The sequence below is a fragment of the Labrus mixtus genome, chromosome 2 (assembly GCF_963584025.1).
Source record: "Labrus mixtus chromosome 2, fLabMix1.1, whole genome shotgun sequence".
Taxonomy (NCBI): domain Eukaryota; kingdom Metazoa; phylum Chordata; class Actinopteri; order Labriformes; family Labridae; genus Labrus; species Labrus mixtus.
The window spans coordinates 20,040,492-20,062,712 of NC_083613.1; the positions used below are offsets into that span (position 1 = coordinate 20,040,492).

The 22,221-nt window shown below is 39.1% G+C and overlaps 1 protein-coding gene across 3 annotated transcripts in view; it reads left to right on the top strand.

The window, feature by feature from the left end:
* LOC132987987 (noelin-2-like) overlaps positions 1–17,858 on the top strand; it is a 34,202-nt gene extending 16,344 nt beyond the window's left edge. For all 3 annotated transcript variants that reach the window (XM_061055057.1, XM_061055041.1, XM_061055049.1), the window contains 6 exons: positions 2,742–2,897; positions 8,789–9,008; positions 11,082–11,188; positions 16,227–16,403; positions 16,504–16,677; positions 17,046–17,858. In XM_061055057.1, coding sequence (XP_060911040.1) covers positions 2,742–2,897; positions 8,789–9,008; positions 11,082–11,188; positions 16,227–16,403; positions 16,504–16,677; positions 17,046–17,366 — 1,155 coding nt within the window. In that variant the 3' untranslated portion in view covers positions 17,367–17,858. The remainder of the gene's footprint in view (positions 1–2,741; positions 2,898–8,788; positions 9,009–11,081; positions 11,189–16,226; positions 16,404–16,503; positions 16,678–17,045) is intronic.
* The last annotated feature ends 4,363 nt before the right edge of the window (positions 17,859–22,221 follow it).

Sequence of the window (22,221 nt, forward strand, 5' to 3'; positions counted from 1 at the left end):
CCCTTTCACTTTACTTCATGTTGTTAAGACAGTTGTTGTGGTTTGAAAATCATAACGCACATAGCCCAAAAACGTCTTTTCTTGCACCTCTCTCAGTTTTGTTTTAAAATGTTAGTCTTCTGTCCTTAAGAGATTCCTCTTTATCTTTAAATTCTGGTAAAATATTTTGTGTCAGGGCAGCTTACAGATTCAAGAAATCATATATTTTCTTATATATAGAAGAGAATATGCCTTCAAGAACAACCCTCTCACCTATTTTGCATAATCCACAGTCCTCTCTGTAAATGGATTAAAGTGGAACTACTTTCTGGCATGAAAAGTAGAACTTGGAAACACAGTACATCCTGTTTTTGTTCTATTTAGTTTATTTCTAGCTAGAATAACTGTAATTTTCGCCATGTAGCTCTGTTTTCTGCCGTCAGAAATATATTCAGAACGTACTCCATGGATTGCCATGAATTTTTGGAGCAGTTATTGCTGCTCCCCAGATGGAGAAATGATGTTGGTGAAACACTTTACTTTTAATTTTTCCTCTTAACATTTTTTGTCCATAGTGTAAATTTTGACAACTATTACATGGATTGCTGTGAACTTGGCAACAGATATTCATGTTCCTAAGGGGGTATGTTCTGATAGCTGCGCTGTTTTCATCTAGAGCCATCATCTGGTCTAACATAACATTTGGAAAATGTTTTGCTTTCTGAAGAAATACTTCTAAAACTTAAAAAAACTTAAAATGGCTAACATGATATAAAAGATTCCAGCAAATTATGAGTATGTTATCAAAGCATGTTGGTATACCGATACTTTGTTAATTGTGCTGATTTTAAAAAGCTTAGTTCTCTTTTTCACTGGCTAGAGCTTTCAAACAAAGCTAGGGAATGACATACCAAGCTGATTTAGCCTGTAGTTCTTTAAAGGCCACCAACTGCATCAAACTCGAAGAAAGGGGGTACAGTAGCCTATTGGTTAGTGCATGCCCCCCATGTACAAAGTCCACCAAGCGGACGGCACAGGTTAGAATCCTATGGCTACTTTATTGCATGTCATTCCCCACTTTCTCTCTCTCCAATTTCTGACTGTATCCACTCTTCTATCTCTAAATAAAAGCATTAAAAACCCAAATAGATCTGGAGACAAAACAACTTGAACAACAGATTTTACAGCAGCTCCCCGGAGAAATAAAGAGCATCAGTAGCAACCTCCGATTTTTTTCCCAGGCTATATACACAACTTGTAGATAAAGAGTCAACAGGCCCTGGAATTATTTAAAAAATCATATTCAGTGAATGCATTAATGACCTCTAGTGAGCCACCACTGCAATAGACTGTATAAAACATGGACTTAGTCTCAGATGTCACCTATTGGTTTCTGAGGAGACGTTTTGCGGCCCATTGATAGCGGTCGCTGTATTGGAAATAAATAAATAAATAAATATATATATATATATATATATATATATATATATATACAGTAACAACATGTTTAGATATGAGCAGGAGAGGTATTTTCATTTAATTTAATTTTACCTTTATTTATTCTCGAGAAATCATTGAGGGCAAACCCTCATTTACAACGACGTCGAGAGTACAATTAAAACGAATAAGAGAAAAAAAAAAGACATGAATGAAACCCTAGTGGGATTATTTTAGGATCTAACCCAGAAAAAGATCAAATGAAAACGACTATTTCTTTCATAGAGAAATAAGAAAAAGAGATAGATAAAAAAACAAAGACAATGAATACAAAAGATAGAATAAACACAAAAGTAAAAGAAAACACAGTAAATTCAGAAAATATATAACAAAATGAAAAAAATACAATCATAATCTACGAGAGCATAGATTCTGCTACAAATGTTTGTAATTGGCTGCAAACTTCTTTATACGTATCTGCTGTAACATTGGGACTAACTGAGATGCCTTCACTTCAGCAGTCATCCTCGAGTGGATATTTGAGGAATTGCAGTTTTTTGTACTTTTTTCAACGCCTGAGGTTGAAAAAGCCGGGGGGTGGTTAAAACACCTTTTTTGTCTGTCACTCATAAAATGGATATGAAAGCTTTAGAGCTCCAAATACTGGGTCAGTGGTTTCCTGACAGTCTGCATATGAAATATATCATATAGCAGTTAAAAGTGCAATCATTCCCTGGTAGGATTGAAAAATGACAAACAATCCCTAAAAGCTCAAAGCCTTGCTGTACAGCCACACAGAATATCTAGACTAGGCTGTAGACTCTAAATCCTGATTTGTAATAAGTAATAAGTATCATGAAGTATTTAAGATGATATTGTCACGATGAAAGTAAATCCCTCTTCATTCTGTGGAATAATCTAAGAAAAAAAGGACCATGCTTATGATTGAGAAGACCTCTGAATTAAATGTTTCCTCGAAGCAAAATACATGAAACTGACAGATAGACATCTCCTTGACCGATCATAACGAAAACAGGTTGCATCATGGCAAGATACCACGAGAGGTATAAGAGAAAACGTGTCTGTCTCGCAAATAGGTGAACCATCCCTTTAATAGTTCCCTAACCACACAGTCATGTTAGTCTGAAAACAACAGGTGTTGGAACCAAAAAACAGGTGGCAGAAATCAGACAACAGCCAAAATGTCTCATCAGCATTTCTGGCAGATAACGATTATCACTCATAATATCTGTTGTGTATTTATTTGCTTGTGTGGGTATGTGTGTGTGTGTGTGTGTGTGTGTGTGTGTGTGTGTGTGTGTCAGGTTCAAAATGTAAGTCAGTCCATGGAGGTGGTAGACCTGCGGACATCCAGAGACCTGCAGTACTTCCGAGACTCTGAGCCGCTGCTGAGAGGAGTGGACGGACGTCTACACACATATGTTGCCAACCCTCGCGCTCTGACGGCTAAGGGCCTGCAGGTACACACACACACACACACACACACACACGCACGCACACACACACACACACACACACACACACACACACACGCACACACACACACACGCACACACGCACACACACACACGCACACACACACACAGACACAGCGAGACACACATACACTTCAAGATGGTTGCTGTAGGGAACACATAACCTTTGGTGTGAAAACATTGATTTCACGCATGCCAAGTTGGAGTTTCCTGCCTGCACTCAGACACACGGGCATCTTCACGGAGGGGGCTAAAATTTGTCTTGAAGCTGTCAATTCACTGTCCCGATGTCCGCTGTGAAACGCATCACAGTCTTCTACAGTGCTAGCTAAACTGCAACATCAGTGCCCAAATTAAGACTACGAGTTGTCAAATAAATGTGTCTGGGCTTTAGAAAAGATTTCAGTATTAATGAGGAAATTTACCTTATATTGACACACAAATATTAACAGCAGCCACATGTACACCACACATCTGTATTTCCAGCTCGCTGCCTGTGTTTTGAATTCACAGGCAGGAAGATAAGATTACCTTGATGGATAAGTATCGCCTTTTATTGAGGGTAATCTAAATCCATTTCACTTCTTAAATTAGGAGTACTAATCTGATCAGGCTCGGTGTTCTCCGCCACGACGCCGCTGGCAGGCATCTGTGCCAACAACAAAACCAGCCGGCAAGAGGAAGATTATCTCAAGAGCTACAGAGAATTAAAGGCTGTGGATACGAGGCATGAGGATGTGACTGTTAAATCAGCTGTGACACTGCTTCTTTAATGACTGTAATACACAGCTCAGCACTTTTAATGACACTGAGAGTAAAAATGTTTTGAAAACCTTGTGTGTCTGTCTACACCTGCTTTTAAGTCTGCCAGTAAACATCCATTTTGCAATTTGTGTTTTTTTGTTTAAATTCCCATTCATGAAGTGGGCTAAATTTAGTTGAAGGTTTTTGCATATTTAGGTCACACAATAAAGTTGCTTGAACAGAATTTAATGACATTATGTTATTGGAATTAACATAAAACACATGTACCTTAATGTACTGTGGGTCAAGCAGCTTTTCACAATAAAAGCGCCCTGGGTAGAGACGCCATTATGGCTCATAATTCAATAAGCTCTCTGAAGTATAAAAGGTAGTATGCTCTTGCTCAGGTTGTCTTTGAGCCATCTTAAATGTAAGTGCAGGCCAGGTTTGGACGTTAACCTAAAAATGTACCAGAAGTTAAAGGTTTTGAGAGTTGTTTTTTTCCAAATTAACCTCCACTTTAAAAATGTATTTAAAAAATGAACACTGATAATTGAAGATTAACAGGTTAATGGACGTGTGCCCAGTTCTGAGTATTGATCGTTGTACCCTTAAGTGCACAGACAGTGATTGCAGGTACTGAAGTTTAAGTAGGCCGTTAATAATTCACAGCTTGTAGTTTCCTGTGTTTGCTTGATATGCTGTTTCTGAGCTGCCATACTATCTGGAAATAAACCAAAAAACACTCCAGCCACCAGCCGTATTCACACAAGTGATAAAGGACAAAAAATGTATTCTCCCTTGGTCGAAACACACACCATGTCGCCAATCTCAACTCTGTACCATAAATAAGAAGCTATAGCCTGCTTATCTTAGCCTAGCATAAAGAATACAGGAAACAGCTAGGCTGGCTGTGTCCATATGTGTTCATCTACCAGCCCCTCTAGCTTTTTAATGCATCTTATTTTATTTGCGTATTTACTACAAAATCTTAAGTGAATAAAAAAACATTTGCTTTAAGGAGCTACGTTAGGAACTTTGTGTTGTAACGGTGCACTTAATAAACCAACCTTTCCTGCCTTTTCTACAGGATAGCACACAAACATTTTCCTCAATGTATATCGAAGTAGTAAATATACATCTCTATAAACTGGAAGTCAACCCTTTTTATTCATCAAGTTTGGCCCCTGTGCATATCCAGCTTTATAATCTTTTGTTTTTTCCTGAATGGCACCAAAGTTTACTAAATAAAAGTCATGCTGTCTTAAAGCGACTCTGAGGGACTTTTGGTTTGTGTTGATTTTGGCGCCCCCTGGTTATGTGTAAGTAGCATTTTCTGAAAAAAATAGAAAACTCACCCTGCTTTTTTTCAACAGTTTAATGTGTCACTCTCTCCTAAGCTTTTCTGTGAAAATGTAAAAAGTATATTTATATTATTATAATATAATATATATTATTATAAGTATATTATCACATTGATTTTTTTTCATGAAAAATCATGAAAAATCAACCATATAATAATAACGATGATCTTGTTATCATTTGAAGGACCTTTAGAGACACCATCATTAATGTCCGCCTGTTTCACAACCAGCTAAGACTCCTAACTGGAGCTTTAAAGAAGACCTTTAACTACAGGTTTGGAGTATAAACTAATGAGGAACATATTTGCTAAGGGGATAAATCAACCGCGAAGTAGACTCCAGACTTTATCGGTCACAATCCGACTAAGTTTTGTAAAAACCCAACCTAAAAAGTGAGGTTGCCCTTTGCTGGCTATTATAAAAGGTAGCTCTGGGGCACTTTTGCATTGGCTTCACAACTAACAGGCTACATTTTAATTGTATATACTGTACAGCTGAAATATTTTCCAAACAGTCAGCTTTAAAAAAAAAAAAACTGCAAACATAAACAAACTATCAGTCACTCAAATCTCATACACTTAACATTATAAAATAATAAATTAAATATTAAAAAGCAATGTGTTGCTATAAGAGGATGGGTGCTCCATAAGTTATTCACACACACACACATACACACAAACACTTTTCAAAATAGAGAGAATTTCCTCATTCCCGTAAACTCATTCTGCCTTTCATCTGTGCAGGAGACATCATGGACTCTGGGGTCTGTTTTTATATTTTCTTGCAGTTAGTTTGTATGAGTGTGTGTGAGTGTGTGTGTGTGTGTGTGTACTGTGTATTGGCGTGTGTGTGTGTGGGCATGCTCAATGCCCCATGGGGGTTTTCACAGTCATAATCTTTTGCCTCTGCTCTGAGAGGCAGAACTGGTGAATATTTATGTGATGTGCAGTAACACTAAGTTTATCAATAACTAAACAGTATTTCCATCCCATGGGGCTACAAATACAAGGGAGATGGAGAACAAGATGAGGTAAAACTGCGAGATTATAAGACACACAGGAAGATGGATTGATTGATGGTTCCAGAAAAAGGAAAAAAAATGTCTCATTGCACATTATCATTCTCCCCTCTAGGTGGAAGAGATGAGAGGGAAGAGCTAAGTGAAGTAGGAGGGGATGTAAAGGTTAGGCAGGGAGAGAGCGGGTCTGAGATAAAAGAGTGAAACAGGAGGGAAGAGATTAGAGAGAGGTGAGGATAAAGAGGGGGGGGGGCATGGTGAGGAAGGGATTAGTCAGGTAAAGTGTTTACTATTTAACAGGCCGTGACATTTTCAGCATTTAGTCAAGGCTGATGTCAATACATATTAATGAGCTCTCCATGATATTAATCATGCCTGTCGCGATCCATGTGGATAGAATGGCCTTATTTAAGGTCAACCATGAAAAAAACTGCTTTGAAAAAAAAAATCTTTCAAAACTACGTCAGAAAAGTATTTAGGTCTCGATTTGAGGATAGCAGCGAAGGGATTAGACACAAAGTGTTTGACTGGCTGCCAAGCCTGTTTCCTCGATGTGTCTTTGTGTTTGTGTGTGGGGGTATGGGATGTTCTGACGAGATGATAGCATTTTTGTATCTGCTTTTGACACTTCTTTTAATCCGTTCCCCGTCTCAGTATCAAATCCAACTCTTCTCTCTGCATGGTAAATGTATCTGTGGGGGGGTTTCAGAGGAAATGATGTCTGAGTGTCGTGCAGAAACCGAGAAATAAAAGGGGTTAGGGGAAAAGCATTTATTGTCCTTCTGCTGCAACACACAGCTGTGCTCCACATATAATTCAAGCACTAAATATTGATCCAAGAAAAAGTCCTGCACTTCCATCTTTCCTTCCATTTTCAAAGATCAATTTTCATTCAAAGAATATGCTTTTCAGGGGGGGAGAGGGGGTTGGGGGGGGGGGGGGGGGGGGATAGGCCAGAATGCAAACAGAAAAAGATTTGTCTTTCCATTTTATGCTGCTTTTCTGGGCCAGCAGACTGCTCTAAGTAGTCCAGACGTACTTTCCTCCTCTTCATCTTGCATCTCCTTCTGTGGGATTGTAAAGTATTCCCAGGCCAGATGGGATATGTAGTCCCCCAAGCATTTTCTGGGTTTTCAGCTTTCCATTTGGATAATGTGGTTCCTCGCTTTTCTCACTCCTGTCTCTTCTTCACGGCTTTGCTTCAGAGAGATGTGAAGAAGATGGAGACGCGATTACTCATGACACACAGCATCTCAACTGTCAAATGTGGAGAAATAATTTAGTAGAAGAGAGAAACATGGTCCCCAACAAAACGTGACCCAATATGGGCTAGGCGTGCAACGAGTCCAAAAAGTATAAAAATGAATTCATAGGACAATAATAACTGTGACATTGTGACTGTATATGTGTGGGGTTTTGTCTGACAAAGCCTATTGTAAGGAAGGAAGGAAGCTGTCTCGAGATAAATTGATAGCAGAAATGATTCAGTTGTGGTTGAGATTTTAAGAACATTTTATACTTTTTATTTAACAAATGCTGAGTAGAATAGAACATACAGAACTGAAACCACCCAGTAACATTTATTCTACATAAATGTTTCAATAACAACTCAGCTTTTCCTGTTACTTCCTCGTTTTAAATCAGTTGACTTATCCCTGATAAGACATTAACCCTGACCCCTGACTGTCTGTGAAGGAGCAGTGGCTTCACATCGAGTTACCTGAACTAAAACAGAAAACAGTTAATGCTATTATTACCTTAACCACATAAGAGTTCATATTAGACATTACAAACAAAGATAATTATAATAATTACTTTATTTTTATAGCAATTTCAAAAAACACACTGTTACAAAGTGAGGGGTGTCCAAAACGTCCGTGTGGGGGTCCCTTAAAACCGCCTAGCTTCTCTGGCCTAAACAAATACAGACCATTCAGGATCAAAAATCGAAACTTAGGAGGAGGACAAACTGGCTGCTGCTTTGTTGTCAGAGAAGCGAGCACTTCAAGATAGTTTTTTCCTTAATGTGTGATGATATAGTAAGGTGATTTTATGATTTTTAAGATACAGAAGATATCTTACATATTGCTCCTTTAAGTTCAGTACTATAGAGGCCAACCCAATTTAATTAACAGTCAGTTAAAATGTCATGCTCTACGGTGTCAAAGGCCCCCTGATTCCAACTGTGAAGCCAATGCAGGAGTGCCCTTATGCTGCATTCTTACATGAGGCAGCTCAAATGCTTGCAGAAAAGGTGTCGGACTATATAAAATCAGTACAGGAAATGACCGTACTTTTCAGTCGACTTTACCACCTTAGATTTGTTTCTAGTAAGTTTATGGTATCAATGTCTATTTTCAAAGCTTTGCCAATATAACCTGCTGTTCATTTTGTAATTACTCTTACCTTCTACATAGGCAAACAAGACCTTCAGCATAAAGATTGGCTATTTATAAAAAAAAAATGTTTTGCTTGAAAACGATGCCATGCCATATCTATGAGATGATGTGAGTTACAGCGCACTGCAGAAAAAGCCTTCTTTACATTTTTCATGGCAAAGACTAAAGCTGGGTGATACATTTGACTTTTTTTTTCCATTTTCTGTTAAAAAACAATACTCACACATGTAGAGGTCATTAAGCAGGTCGTTAAGCAAAGAAATAAGACATCGACCTCACCCTTTGCCCACAAAATCAGTGCAAACTCAAAGTTCTTCACAGGAGCTTTCTTCTTCTGTCATTCTCCCACAGGAGTTAAAGGGTCAGATGTCTCAGCTGCGCCCTCTCCTATCAGTGGTGGATCAATATAGATTGGACCTGCAGACACTGTCCACGCTGCGAATGGAGCTTCTAAACCTGTCAATCATGCTGGCATCCATCCAAGAAGAGGTGGGAGCGTATGACTACGAGGAGCTTCAGCAGAGGGTTTTGCTGCTGGAGACCAGGCTGCACAGCTGCATGAACAAACTGGGTATGTACTGGATAGTCAGAAATTCACAGACAACTCTTTTCAAAATGGAAACTTTAAAAGTTTACACAAAAAGAAGAGTTAACTTGTCACAGGAGAGATAGAAAATGGTTGAATAATCCACTCTGTGGCTTTGGATGAAGCTTTTTAAAAACTGCACTGGAGACTTGAAATTTGTAACAAAATACATGCATTATAAACCAGGGCAGCGAGATTGCAAAAATGTGGACAGAGATGGTCTCACAGCATGAGCAAGACACACATAAAGCAAGAGGCTTTATGGGAGTTGTGCTGTAGGACCCAGCTTTTTGGAGTGAGCAACCCATACGTTAGATTAAAAGGTGGTATATCTCACTAAACGTTTGAAGTTAGGAGAAAACTGATGGACCATGACGACTGACATGAAAGAGGGTTTCAACTGTAAATATTAACTGTAATGATCCGTGTGGTAAAGAGACCGTGGAGAAAATGCCTCCTGGACAAAGAATATTGAAGACAATGGAATGAAATAACACATGCATGGTTTATTTTTGTAGCACAGGAAAATTGACGATGAACTGACTTTTTTTGATCAAAATCTCTGACACGATAAAGTGAAACTTAACCTGCAAAATGAAAATATGTAGTTACACCTTGCTTCCCCCATGCTCCTTGTATTGCTGTAGCAGCACATGTTGACCTGATTGGTCCCTCGAATATCTGATGTTTGATACTGTGTCTGTCGTAATCTGTCATTAGTACACTGCAGTTTCAAATCAGAAACGTTCAGCCATGAGTTTTTACTGCTCATTTTGCTCCTGATATGTAGCTTTTTTTTTTTTTATCCAATGAACATTCATTGGAGGGGTCCTTAGAAAAAAAATATAAGAAACATTTGGAGAAAGATGATTATTCTCATGTTAAAAGTAAGATTGAATGATTTTCTTTGTGATTAGCAGGCTGCTGGCTGAAGCTTCACATTTACTGAAAAGAAGATAACAATTTTCTCATCTAACGCAACACCTAAAAAAAAAATGGATTTCTCAAAATGTCCATTTTTCTTTGTAAGAGCAGTACTCAGGTGCTCTAACAACAGTTTGTCAAGGTCGTAAATGAAGATAGGCTCAGAAGAAGAGTTTTTGTCCTTCATATTTCAATGAAAATGGAATAGTTGGGACATACTGAGCTCGTGATTAGACACCATTAAAGTGGAAAATGCAGCTCAAGTGGTTTTAGATTTGTATGTGGCGTAGTTGATATTGCTTTGAAGTGAAAAACTGTTATTATTAAAATCCATTATAACAACTCTACAGCCAAGCTGACCCCAAACCTTTTTTTTTTTTTAGTTGTCAGTGACATAAACTAGATTTTAACACATTTCAAACTTACAGAGGACGAGGGTTCAGTCTCAAAACAATTCAAAGATTATGTAAGTGTAAATGAAGTTGAAACTATTTTAATTAATTCTATGATTAAATGTGGGTCAACTGAGTTGAGACTTGTGGTAGGGGACAGCTGATGATAAAGAAAGCTGCTAAGTGACATCAACAGGAAACATCAGTCACCCCAAACGAGGGCTGCTCCATTTTGTCAAAAACCATAACCACGATTATTAAACATGATTACTCTTTCATTTTACAACATCAGGATCATATGCTTTTATCAGACTGAAAAACTCTGAACACTTAAAAAAAACAAGCTATATACGGAAATAAAAAAAGTGAAGTGAAAACATACATAAACATAATATTATTTATAATAATAACATATAAAACATTTTTACTGTGTTTCTGAGGGAGAGGTGATGTAATCTTGTGGTCAATATATGGCAACAAACACTTTGAATCATTTACCACACATGACAAAAAGAGTGAAACACGGCATGCGGCACAAGGTTTGTTTAATCTTGATTATCTTGTTTTTCATGATCGTGGGAAGCCACAATTGTAAAGTTGAAACTCGATTAATTGCCCAGCCCTCCCCCTAACCAGCAAAAAAACTAAACATTGTTGCTTTACTTCCAGACTGCCTGATAATGTTTTTGGGTCTTTAATGCAGATTATATACTGTACAATTTTGTCCAATTTTGTTTTAAAGGTTGTGGTCGACTGACTTCGGTGAGCACCCCGATCACCGTGAGAGCCTCAGGGTCTCGCTTCGGTTCCTGGATGACAGATGCCATGATTCCAAGCTCCGACAGCAGGGTAGGAGCACAGTATTTGTGTGCGCGTGTGTGTGCGTGTGTGTGCGTGTGTGTGTGTAGGTGTGTGTGTTAGAAAAGTGAAGCAGGTGTTATGAATGTGGTCACAATAGTAGCTCTTCTCTCTTTTCTTTAGATACTTGTTCTGTCTCTCTGACTTACTTCTATAATGACTCCTGTGTGCACTCTGTCTGCAAGCATCACCCATTTCCAAAACACACACACACACACACACACACACACACACATAATGTTTGGGGGAGCGCATATTAAGCTAGTTGTCAAGGCGACTGTCTCCCAGATGCCAGGTGTGATTTATATCGCCATGGTGACCCTTGGCTGTTCCCTATTAGAGCTCTTCCCTGGTCATGAGAAGCAACTCTACACAGCAGCAGTATCCCAGTTATTTCCTTCTGTTTTCCTGTTTCCACTGTCTGTACTTCAAGTTAAAACATTCAGCTCCCTGTTTCTGTTTCTGTTTCTACCTTCATCTTTAAATAGAAAGCTTTTTCTGTCGCTGTCTTTTAACACCGTAAACTAGACAGTTTCTTTATCCAGTTTTGACATTCAGCCACGCACAGATAATGCACTTAAAAAGAAAATCAAAGTGTTCTTTCTGGACTTGTGTTATAAATAAGCCAGTGAAATTATAAAAAGCAGCGATCACTTTCATCTTGATTCTCTTCAGGCTTGTTAGAGCCCTGTGGAGCTCTCTCACAAACAAACACAGTTATGTTTACATTCAGTTTTTCAAGACACTACCGTGTTCAATTATTTATTGTCATGTAAATCTGTTGGTAAGAGCTTTTTTCCGTGCTGCCAGCAACATCCTTACTAAATATATTTCAACACATTATACTTCAGTGGAGATATAAGGTATACTGTAAAGATGATATCTGTTAAAATGGTCTGTATTGCCTTTTGTATTAATTTCCAGTAATTATGGATGTTTGGACATTGCCAAAAACAATGCAATTGGTTTGCAGCTTGGCAGCCACAATATTTCCAGCACTGAAAGTTTTCATGATCATACTGTGACTTTATAAAGGGTGTTGATGATTTCATATGAATTGTTGAACTGACATTGTTTACAGTCACTCGTGGATGTATTAAGGACAACTGGACACTGCTTTCAATGATCCACACGCCCATTAATGCTGTGAAAGCTGCTAACTTGGCACATTTGACAAAAAAAAGTCTCTCCCTGCTACCGCACCAGCAGAACCAGGAGGTATGATAATTGAGTCACCAAGGCATGAATCATTTAGTGGTGCTTGTCATGGTTTAAAAAAATCATTCAGCATTTTGCAGCCACTCCTGTACTGGCCCAAAATAACAGTTTTCATTTTCCACATCATTGCAAATGGAGCAACGGTAAAAATAGAAATAAAAAAGTAGCAACATCATTGCACATGTTCTTCAGTAGAAACTTGAATCTAAAAATAAAAACTCTCACTCTCATGTTTTTAAGCTAGCATTCATTTCAATAGGTTTCTTCATGGCCACATTGTATGAAGTACAACCTCCAACATCTGTCTAAGAATTAGACTAGCACAGTATGATACATGTATTGCTTTACATGGTTGTGTGTCTATGGACAAGTTAGAGTCAACAATCATCTATACTTGCATGTTTTGGATTGTATAGAAGGAAGCAGTGAGAATCCAGAGAAACAATTGTAGTTACAGATAGACCATGCAACATTTCCCCATACCTGTCAGGAGTCAAATAAAAACTCCACTTGGTAGCTTTGGAGTTTTAATAGGTTATTGAGCATCACCGGGCAGACACAAAGCCCTAGGGTGCCTTCATCTTCTACTGATATTTAAATCTGCTTAATCCAATCCAAATCCAACAGAGCAAGAGCCACTGAACTGTGACTTCATGACTTATACTGATTTTGTTATTTTAACCCCTAATTTAAAGTAGAAAAAATAACATTTAATCCCAACAATCAGTACTCTAGAAATACAGTTCTGATCAAAATCCAAACAGTGACATATGTGAACGCTCCCTGCATGCACACCCACATGACCTTGGCAGCCTTTGATATTTCATAAGGTCATGACCTTAAGGCTGCTGTTATTGAGCATCAGCTACCTAACATAATGATGGGCTTTTATTTTGTTCTTTAAAGTCCATTAAATAAAATCATATCAATGCATTCAATTTACAGGCTACACAACCAGTGTTATAGCAACTTAAAATTCAACACACACACACACACACACACGCGCACGCACGCATGCACACACACGCACACACGCACACACACACACACACACACACACACACACACACACACACACACACACAGTAAAGTCATTCTCATACATCCTTTGGTATCCATGACTACAGAGTCTGCACAGGGTCCCAGTTTGGCATTTATGAATTCTTTATAAGCTCATCAATATGGGAAAGTGTGTGTATACATGTGCACATTTTACACTTTAGACCCTCACACACGCGCATGAACACACACCTGTCGCTGTATTTGAGAACAGATGCTGAGGTGTGGAATTCCCCTGATCTGTCAGGATGTCTCTGCTGAATATGTGAGGCTGAAAGTGAGAGCGAGAGAAAAAGACGGACTGATCAAGGCCTGCTGGTGAGGAGGTGTGAAGCAGAGACAGGAAAATGGAAGAGGGGATAGACAAAAAGAGGAAGAGACAAAAAGAGGAAGTAAAAGGTTGATCCAACAACAAGATACAGGACAGGCAGGCAGGATGGGATAAAAGAAGCGGGAAGAGAAATGAAGAGAGAAAGAGGGGGAGAAAAAAGATCAAGACAGGTTGCAGTAGGCATTAGAGATAGGCTTGAATTTTTTAAAGGTAATTAGTTGCTGTAATCTTTCAACCCTGACCCTTTAAGCGATCCCTTCTTATAGCACGACTCCACAGCTAGAAAGAAGGGACACAGTTCAGACGGGCCTTGTTCTTTGTAGAAATGTTTCCCTAATCGGCTGATGATCAAATGAGGCTGTAGCAGGCGGAGTTTAAAAAAAAGGAACATGTTCTGGTTTATAAAGTGTTATAACTGAAATCAGATACTAGTAAATACTAGATACATGACCCACAAAGCCCAGGATGTGTCCATATACTCCACATCACTTCTTACTTCTTTTGGCCCTGTTTGTATTGCGTAAAGCAAGGAAATTGTACCAAAATGTTTTATTTTTAAAAAAAACATATTTTGTCAATTTAATTTAAACCTGCCTTTTAAAGCAACTTGATTAACTAATCAGCTTGCTGTACATCAGATCAGAGCTTTAGATCATTGGCTAATCTGTGAGCCACTGTTACCTTCACATAGGTATAATTTAAGCTATATTTGTGACAGTTAAGAGCCAATAATACTCATTATCAGTCATGTCTTTGTAATCCCTTTGCTGCACCTTAGGGGAAAAAAGGATCACCTAAAGTGCTGCATGTACCGCTGCCAGGCATTGTCATTTTATTTCCCCACTTGGTTCGTTGTTATGCTGATGATACAATTTGACATAAACTCACCTGTGAGTGTCCAGTTAGTACATATTGCTGAGTTAAACCTTTCGTTGACAGCTAGCGAACTCAGTTAGCTTCAAAATTATTTCACAGACTAACTGGATTTTCTTCTCCGTAAATCACTCCTCTGTATTTAAGCCTTTCTTTAGAATCAATTTAAAATGTGTGCGTTAGTGAAATGGATATAGGCAAACTGGGAAGAAGAAGAGAAAGGTGCTTACATAGCACTTGTTGTATAATCACAGTGTCTGGAGCTTGTTTAGAATAAGCGAATGGTGCAGTTGAATGCAAGAAGAATACAGCTGCCAGAAAACAAAGGGACTGATGCTATGAAACACTGATTCAAAGGGGATTAAAACAGAAGAAGAATCATCAGATGAGCTGCTGAAGCACAGAGCAGAGAGAGCAATCAGTCTGTTATATTATAAACATCAAGCTGCGTGGCATTAAAACATTGTGTTAGTGATGTGTCTCTGAATCTGTGCAATCTGCTATCTTTGTCTCCATCTCTGGTTTAATGGGTTTAATTTGAGGTATTGTGACTAAAAGGATCTGTACTGTAGAAAAGTTGCTGCCATTGCAGGAGATGTTTTTTCTTTCCTTTGACTAACAAAAAAAACAAAGATATTTTTCATCTGCTCTCTCTTTTCTGCCCCCTTGCACATTTGTCTGTGTGCAGAGGAAATGTCTAGTCTTTTTCTCCATCAATGATTTCTCTAGCCAGTGCTCTTAGCGCTTTTCTTTCATCTATTTCACCTCCTGTCCCTCATTGGGTAATTAATCCTCCATGCTGTGTTGACGTTAAATTTTCCTCCCATCTTGTTTCTTTTTCAAGCTTTTCTATCTTGTTGTGTCTGTCTGTTGCTTCTCCGTGGCTCTGATTCTTTTCTCCCTATAACCATCCAACAGATTTTAAAGTTGTGGCTAGCTTATTAAGTTAGCTCTGTGGGTTGAATCCCAATGTCTAGCTGACGTGCTGTCATGGCTCCCCCTCATAGACAATATGCATCTCACAGAGAGGTGTTGTTGTTAGAAACCAAAGACCCATGTCGTCTAACACTGTACAGTAGTATTACTGGATTTTGTGCAAATATGACTCTGCTAGCATCGACAGCCCGTTATAAAGAAAGGCTGTGGCATATGATGTATTTATTCATTTATTTGGATGCAAGCCTGAGACATAACTAGATGACTTCCTTCACCTGGTAAAGCTGCACAACATGAGACAACAATGACACCAATAACAATACAGCCTATACACTTACTGTAGAGTTTAGAAATAATTGGTCTTTTGGGGAGAATGTGTGTTGGCCTATTCTGTTGGGATTTTGAAAACAATAAAAATTCATTTTCTGGATTTCAAAGGCTCAATGTGAAAAACAGCACACGGGACAAAGTGCTGGCTTGAGCGCTGTGTCATGATGGATCTCTATGCAAATGTAGCAGACTTCAACGCTTAGTGGGAGTAAAATGTAACACTCTGGACACACAGTTAAGATCAGAATTTGATCTTCTCTTTCCCCTCCTCCTCTCCCTCAGGTGTGGTCAATGGACGGCTACTACAAGGGCAAGCGTGTGTTGGAGTACAGGACCATGGGGGATTTCACAAAGGGGCAGAACTTTGTGCAGCACCTGTTGCCCCACCCCTGGGCAGGAACCGGCCATGTGGTTTACAACGGGTCCCTGTACTATAACAAGCACCAGAGCAACATCCTGGTAGGCGACTGTCTGAGAGGGTTTGTCTGTTTATGAGGAAACACAGGAGGTGTTTTCTAACCAGATAACCAGATTGAGAGGTGTGTGTCTGCGTTTGCAGGTTCAGTACCATTTCCGCTCTCGCAGCGTGTTGCTGCAGCGCAGTCTGAGTGGAGCCGGATACAACAACACATTTCCCTACAGCTGGGGGGGATCCTCTGACATCGACCTCATGGCTGATGAGATGGGACTGTGGGCCGTCTACACCTCCATCCCAAATGCTGGAAACATCATGGTACAGTCATTTTCACTATTATTTTTCATGTACAAATTGTGCATACAACGGAAACATGCTCATAGTTCAGTAGATGTAACTCGGCACATCAACAGAGAGCTTTTGGGGGAAAAAAAGGAAAGATAGTACTGTTTCAAAAATTATCTTTGGTTTTTCTGTTCTGCAAGTGCTTGTTTTATAAAAATCTGGCATATATGCCAGTATAGATAAATCTACACTGAGCTGGTTGATTATCCAAAATCTTTATAATTAAATCCTCAAAACAGGACTTTTGACTTTATCATCTTACCCAGCAGCTCCCCTCTGTGATTTTTGTTTGTATGCTAATTTTGCGATCTCTGTTAACAACTATTAATATCCGTCTCCAGGTGAGTCGACTGGACCCTCGCTCGCTGGACATCCTGCAGAGCTGGGACACAGGGTTTCCTAAGCGTAGCGCAGGGGAGGCCTTCATCATCTGCGGCACTCTGTACGTCACCAACTCCCACCTGGCTGGAGCCAAGGTCCATTTTGCCTACAACACGAACACCTCCACGTACGAGTACACTGACATCCCTTTCCACAACCAGTACTCCCACATCAGCATGATGGACTACAACCCCCGAGAGCGAGCGCTGTACACTTGGAACAACGGACACCAGGTGCTCTACAACGTCACACTGTTTCACGTCATCAGGAGCGACGGATAGATTGACAAAAAGGTAAAAAAAGGAAAGAGGGGCTTGTAGAAAAGATGGAGGGACTTCAACTTACAGTACAAAACACACTATGTCGATTCACATCAACCAGAAAACAAAACCGTCTATGTTGGAACTTAAGTGACTTCTAGACACTAAACACTGTTGCAGAACACATGTTTAAAGGTCACGGAGAAGAATTTCACCATAAAGAATTCAAAAATTAACTGCCTCTGCTAAAAGGACATTGATAGAAGGACGTTAGGAAGTTTGCATTCATCCATATTCTGTTAGGTTTCATCCACCTGTGTCTAAAGAAGTGATTCTGGAAGTTGGAGTTTGAATTGTAAATAAAACTGCAGCTTGTGAACTGTGTAAGAAGTTGTTTAAATCCTTGAGCGAGGATGGCGGACCTGGTGGAGAGATTGTGGGTTTGTGATGTGGTTGTGGACGTGTGAAGTCAGCATGGTTATTCATTTAATTAAACATTACTGTCAAACTCTATCAGGACTGCTGTCTCCTCTGTTTTGGGGCTTGGAGGGTGGAGAGGTAAAAATGGAGGCTTAAATAAATAGTTTTTTTTTTTTTTACAGTTATTAATATGAGCCTGTGTGTCTCATTATATATAGAATGTAAATGTTGACAGAAAATAGGTTGTAGTCTCTTGTTGTTCTGTGTCATGATGTTAACAAATCTGTGTGAAAACAGGGAATAAAGTATAAGACCACGATAGAACAAAGCAAATAAAAACACATTCATACACAAAAGGGAGAAATCTAGTCTCTTACATACTAAATACAGTGTAAACTTTTGTACATTTTCGTAAACGCTTATTTTAACTGCCCCCCTGACAACAAATTGACCAAAATCTTTAGCTGTGATTAGTTGTTCATGTTGAAACCTACTTTGAATCTGAGTTACAACAGACTGCGTGTTGCATTTGAGTCTTTCACAATCTTTTGTTTGCACTTTAAAAAAGGGGGGAACTTTCTGTTTTGGCGAGTCCATGGACGAATCAGTACCTCTAACGTCTTTGCTGATTTTGTCCTGTGCATGTGTGAGTGTCAGTTTTCTTGTAGCGGTCAAAAGTATAATTCAATAAGAATATTTGCCATCAGTCTGTTAAACAGCTAAAATCTCCTCACAATAGATTAAACTTTGAGTTATGTTATGGACAATTGAATACAAAAGTATTTCCTTTCTGTTTAATATAGTGTCTGTCCGCCCAATCAGAATTAAAGAATGAGTTCAGAAACAATACTGAAAAGAGTGTAAACAGTATAAATAGTATAAGAGTAATTCTGCAGGTCTGGTTCATTTTGTGGTTAAATTGTAAAAGAATGTTAAAAAAACCACACAAAAATACATTCCACATTTTCTGACACACTTGCTTCAGAACACTCCAATTGTGCTGGAAATCGTTAGAGGATAAGTGTGATCAATCATAACGGCTTTGTATTGATTTGTGGTGACACTTCACTCTATAGGACCCCTATAGAGTGGACCCCTGATGGTTTTTTCCTTCCATTGGCCTCTCATCAGTGTGTGTTTTTTTGTGTTGAATGGTTAGCTGATAAAATGCTGTGCAGCCTGTAAGATAACGGTGGATTTGCCCATCATTAAGGTTGGCTGCTAACGCTCAATATCCGCAACATTATAATTTGTCCATATGAAATATCAAATGCTGCCACTGTCATCCTGGACAGTCACAGGCATCGCTGATCTGTATATGTTTTTTAAGTGAAAGGCAAATTTGATTTGGAAACTGATGCTTTAATTGTTTTGTATGGAAAACCCTAAGAGGACATGCTGGTTATTGTCTCGAGATCTCCACTTATTTTTCTCCTGAGATAACAACACTTGATTTTCCCATTATAACAGATTAATTCACCAAATTATCTCAAACTAATAAAAGCTAGTTTTCTGGTGCTTACAGAATTATTCTGACAATTTAGAAAAAGAAACATCAACAACAAACTGCAGTGTTGGCCAGACCACGACATGCCATGCTGCCATTGCCCACACTCAACCCCAGCTCCTGTAGCCACATGCCGAAGCGTCCTTGGACAAGACACTGAACACAAAATCGTAGCGTGTCAGCAGCATGTGAATGGATTAGCTAATACTGATGGACAGTTGACTTAGCAGCCTCTGACATCAGTGTGTGAATAGGTAAATGTGACCTGCAGTTTAAAAGGTGTAAGAAGAGATATGTTGCTCAAGTCCATTTACTTATGAGGAGAGTTCAGTCTATTTCTGTTTGTTTTGTGTCTCTGCAACTCTGAGGATACAAGATAAATATGTCTAGATCTCGATGAAAAGAGTCATAAATTACACGTTATCAAGGGAGAAAATAGTAAAGAAAAAAAGGTCTGGATGCCTTGGCTGCTTGGGGCTTCTGTTGTTATTACACTCATTAGATATAATAAATAAACGATTTAAATTTGTATAACAGTGCTCTCCTTTCTCCTTTAAATATATATTTGTTCAATTTATTCCGGCTTGCTCAGCTGACTCTGCTGTTCACCGACTAAAATACTTTGTACTTTAGTGACTGAGAGTACCAGTTGAATACTGCCTTTATTTCTCTATAATTATGCATAATCACAAATGCTTTCCTGTAAAACTCTCATCCAATTATTGGAACATTTACAACTCATAATAACGTTCCAAACAACAAGAAAGTTGCAGTGCACATAAACAGATTCTCACCAATTCTTTAAAGCACTTAAAACTCTTATTTATTTATAAGGTTACATAAGGACACATGCTTCTTTCAGCCTTTTCACATTGCAGTCTATTGCACAAAGTCAACCACACGTCCACGTCCTGTATTGCAGTTTGTGATGTTACTCTTGCAGACACGTTATATAACAAGTTGGCACACATTTTAACACTGCTTTGAGACACAAGTGAGCATATTGTTGGAATCACTTTGCATCGATAGGCTGCATAGACTCCCTGAGATTGATTTCCGTCCATCTCTTTGTGTTTCTCTGCCTTTATTTATTTATTTTATCCCTCTTTTCTTTATTTACCTTCCTCCCTGCTGTCTTTGGCGAGGCCCCCAGTCAGTTTGGCACAGTCCCTGCTGCTAGGTTTCCCGTCTCTCTATCTATCACCATCATTGGCTCGGATTTTCTGCATCGTGGAAGAGCTCCTCCGGAAGGGATACTCAGTCATGCACACACACAGATGCAATGCACATTAATGCACACACACAAAACCTTGAACAAAATGCTTCCTGCAAAAAACTAGATGCCGGATATATCATTTTTAGCTTTTTATTTATTTATCCCTATCTGTCTATCCATCCATCGGCTTTTGTCCCCCGGGCAGATATCAGCCGTATGAATAATTAAGTGATGTTAAAAGAGACCACCTGAGGGAAGAAGAAGGAGGAGAAAAGGAATGCGAATGAGGAAAGGGAGGACAGATAACAGAAAACAAAACGGAAAAGGGTCTTAAGTTGAGAGATAAAAGCCTGATATGGGAGCGAGGGATTCCTCAGTGCATGTCAGTGCAGTGCAGAGCAGAGCGCAGAGAGAGACATTTGGCCAGTGATCATGTTTAATTAATGATGGAGGAATCAGCCGATTAAACAAGGACACAGGCTCAAAGACTAACCTGGGAGGGAAAAACAAGCGGGTGGGAGAAGGAGGAGCTCAAGGAGATGATGGGGAGTTTCCTATCCCTCTTTTAAACAGGACGAAAATACATAAGTAAACAGAACAAAATTGGAGGTCTAAAAGAGCGGCATCAGGTTCTATCCGGGCTCTCCTGCTGCTGTTCTATTTATAGTAAGTATGAGCACATTGGGGAGGGGAAACCAGCCAATTAGAATGTAGCTGCACTACGACTAGTAAACCCCTCAGTCAGTCACACTCACATGCCCTCACAAAGATGTCGCACTTCATGTTGTCACTAATTTTCACCCAGATCTCCTCCTCAGGGAGCTTGCTGGAATCTGTGGGTATTATCTGACCTGCAGACCGCTAATGACGCCCAATCACTGGTGTCAGGTTTGAATGTGTTGTGAGCAGAGAAAGTTGAATTCCACTCCTCTGAGCCTGACGGACTATGGGCTAGTTAGCATTGTTGCAGTGGTTGGGTTGCAAATTGGCACACAAGGTGGGAATCTTGCAAATAGGTTTCCTACGACACACTGCAGAATGTGTATGAGATATGGTATCGGAGGTATTCTGGTCTCCGTCTGTGGAATGCACAACATCTTCTAATGGTGTTTCATTGGACATTGGTTGTACACAGTAGAACAGTTCAGGTGGAGAGCAAAAAAGGTGGAACAAATCTTGTTATGTAATCCCTAAACTCATCAGCGGTCATCTGAAGCGATTTACCTTTCATTACTGTATTTAAACATCTCTTTCCATGCAAGGCAGTTAAGAATACACTCTATGACGTCATCTTTCAACATCAACTCCATGCTTGTTTCTCAACTGCCTTATCAGAATCTAGTGTAGTGTAGACAGAAGCAAGCCCATATCGCTAACTGCTAGTGCAGTAGTCCAGAAAGCAGAAGTCTCAATCTGGCTATTTTACAGTCAACCAGCCTATACTTCTAAATACATTGAAGATTGTACAATAAAATACATTTATTTTCATAACTTTGAAAGGGTGATTGATGCTCTGCTAACCACCTAAGCACCTCTTTGTTAGGCTGTAGCCTTTATCTACTCCAGTATTGACTGAATAGGGCATGTATAGTACACCAAACCCTATAGTTCATGTATCAGTATCAGCAACTCATTTTTAATTCAAATCCAATATTTGACAGAGAAATCTTTATCACCAATGTGTATTTAAATTAAACATTAAAAATATATTACAATACTCTCTGTATACAGAT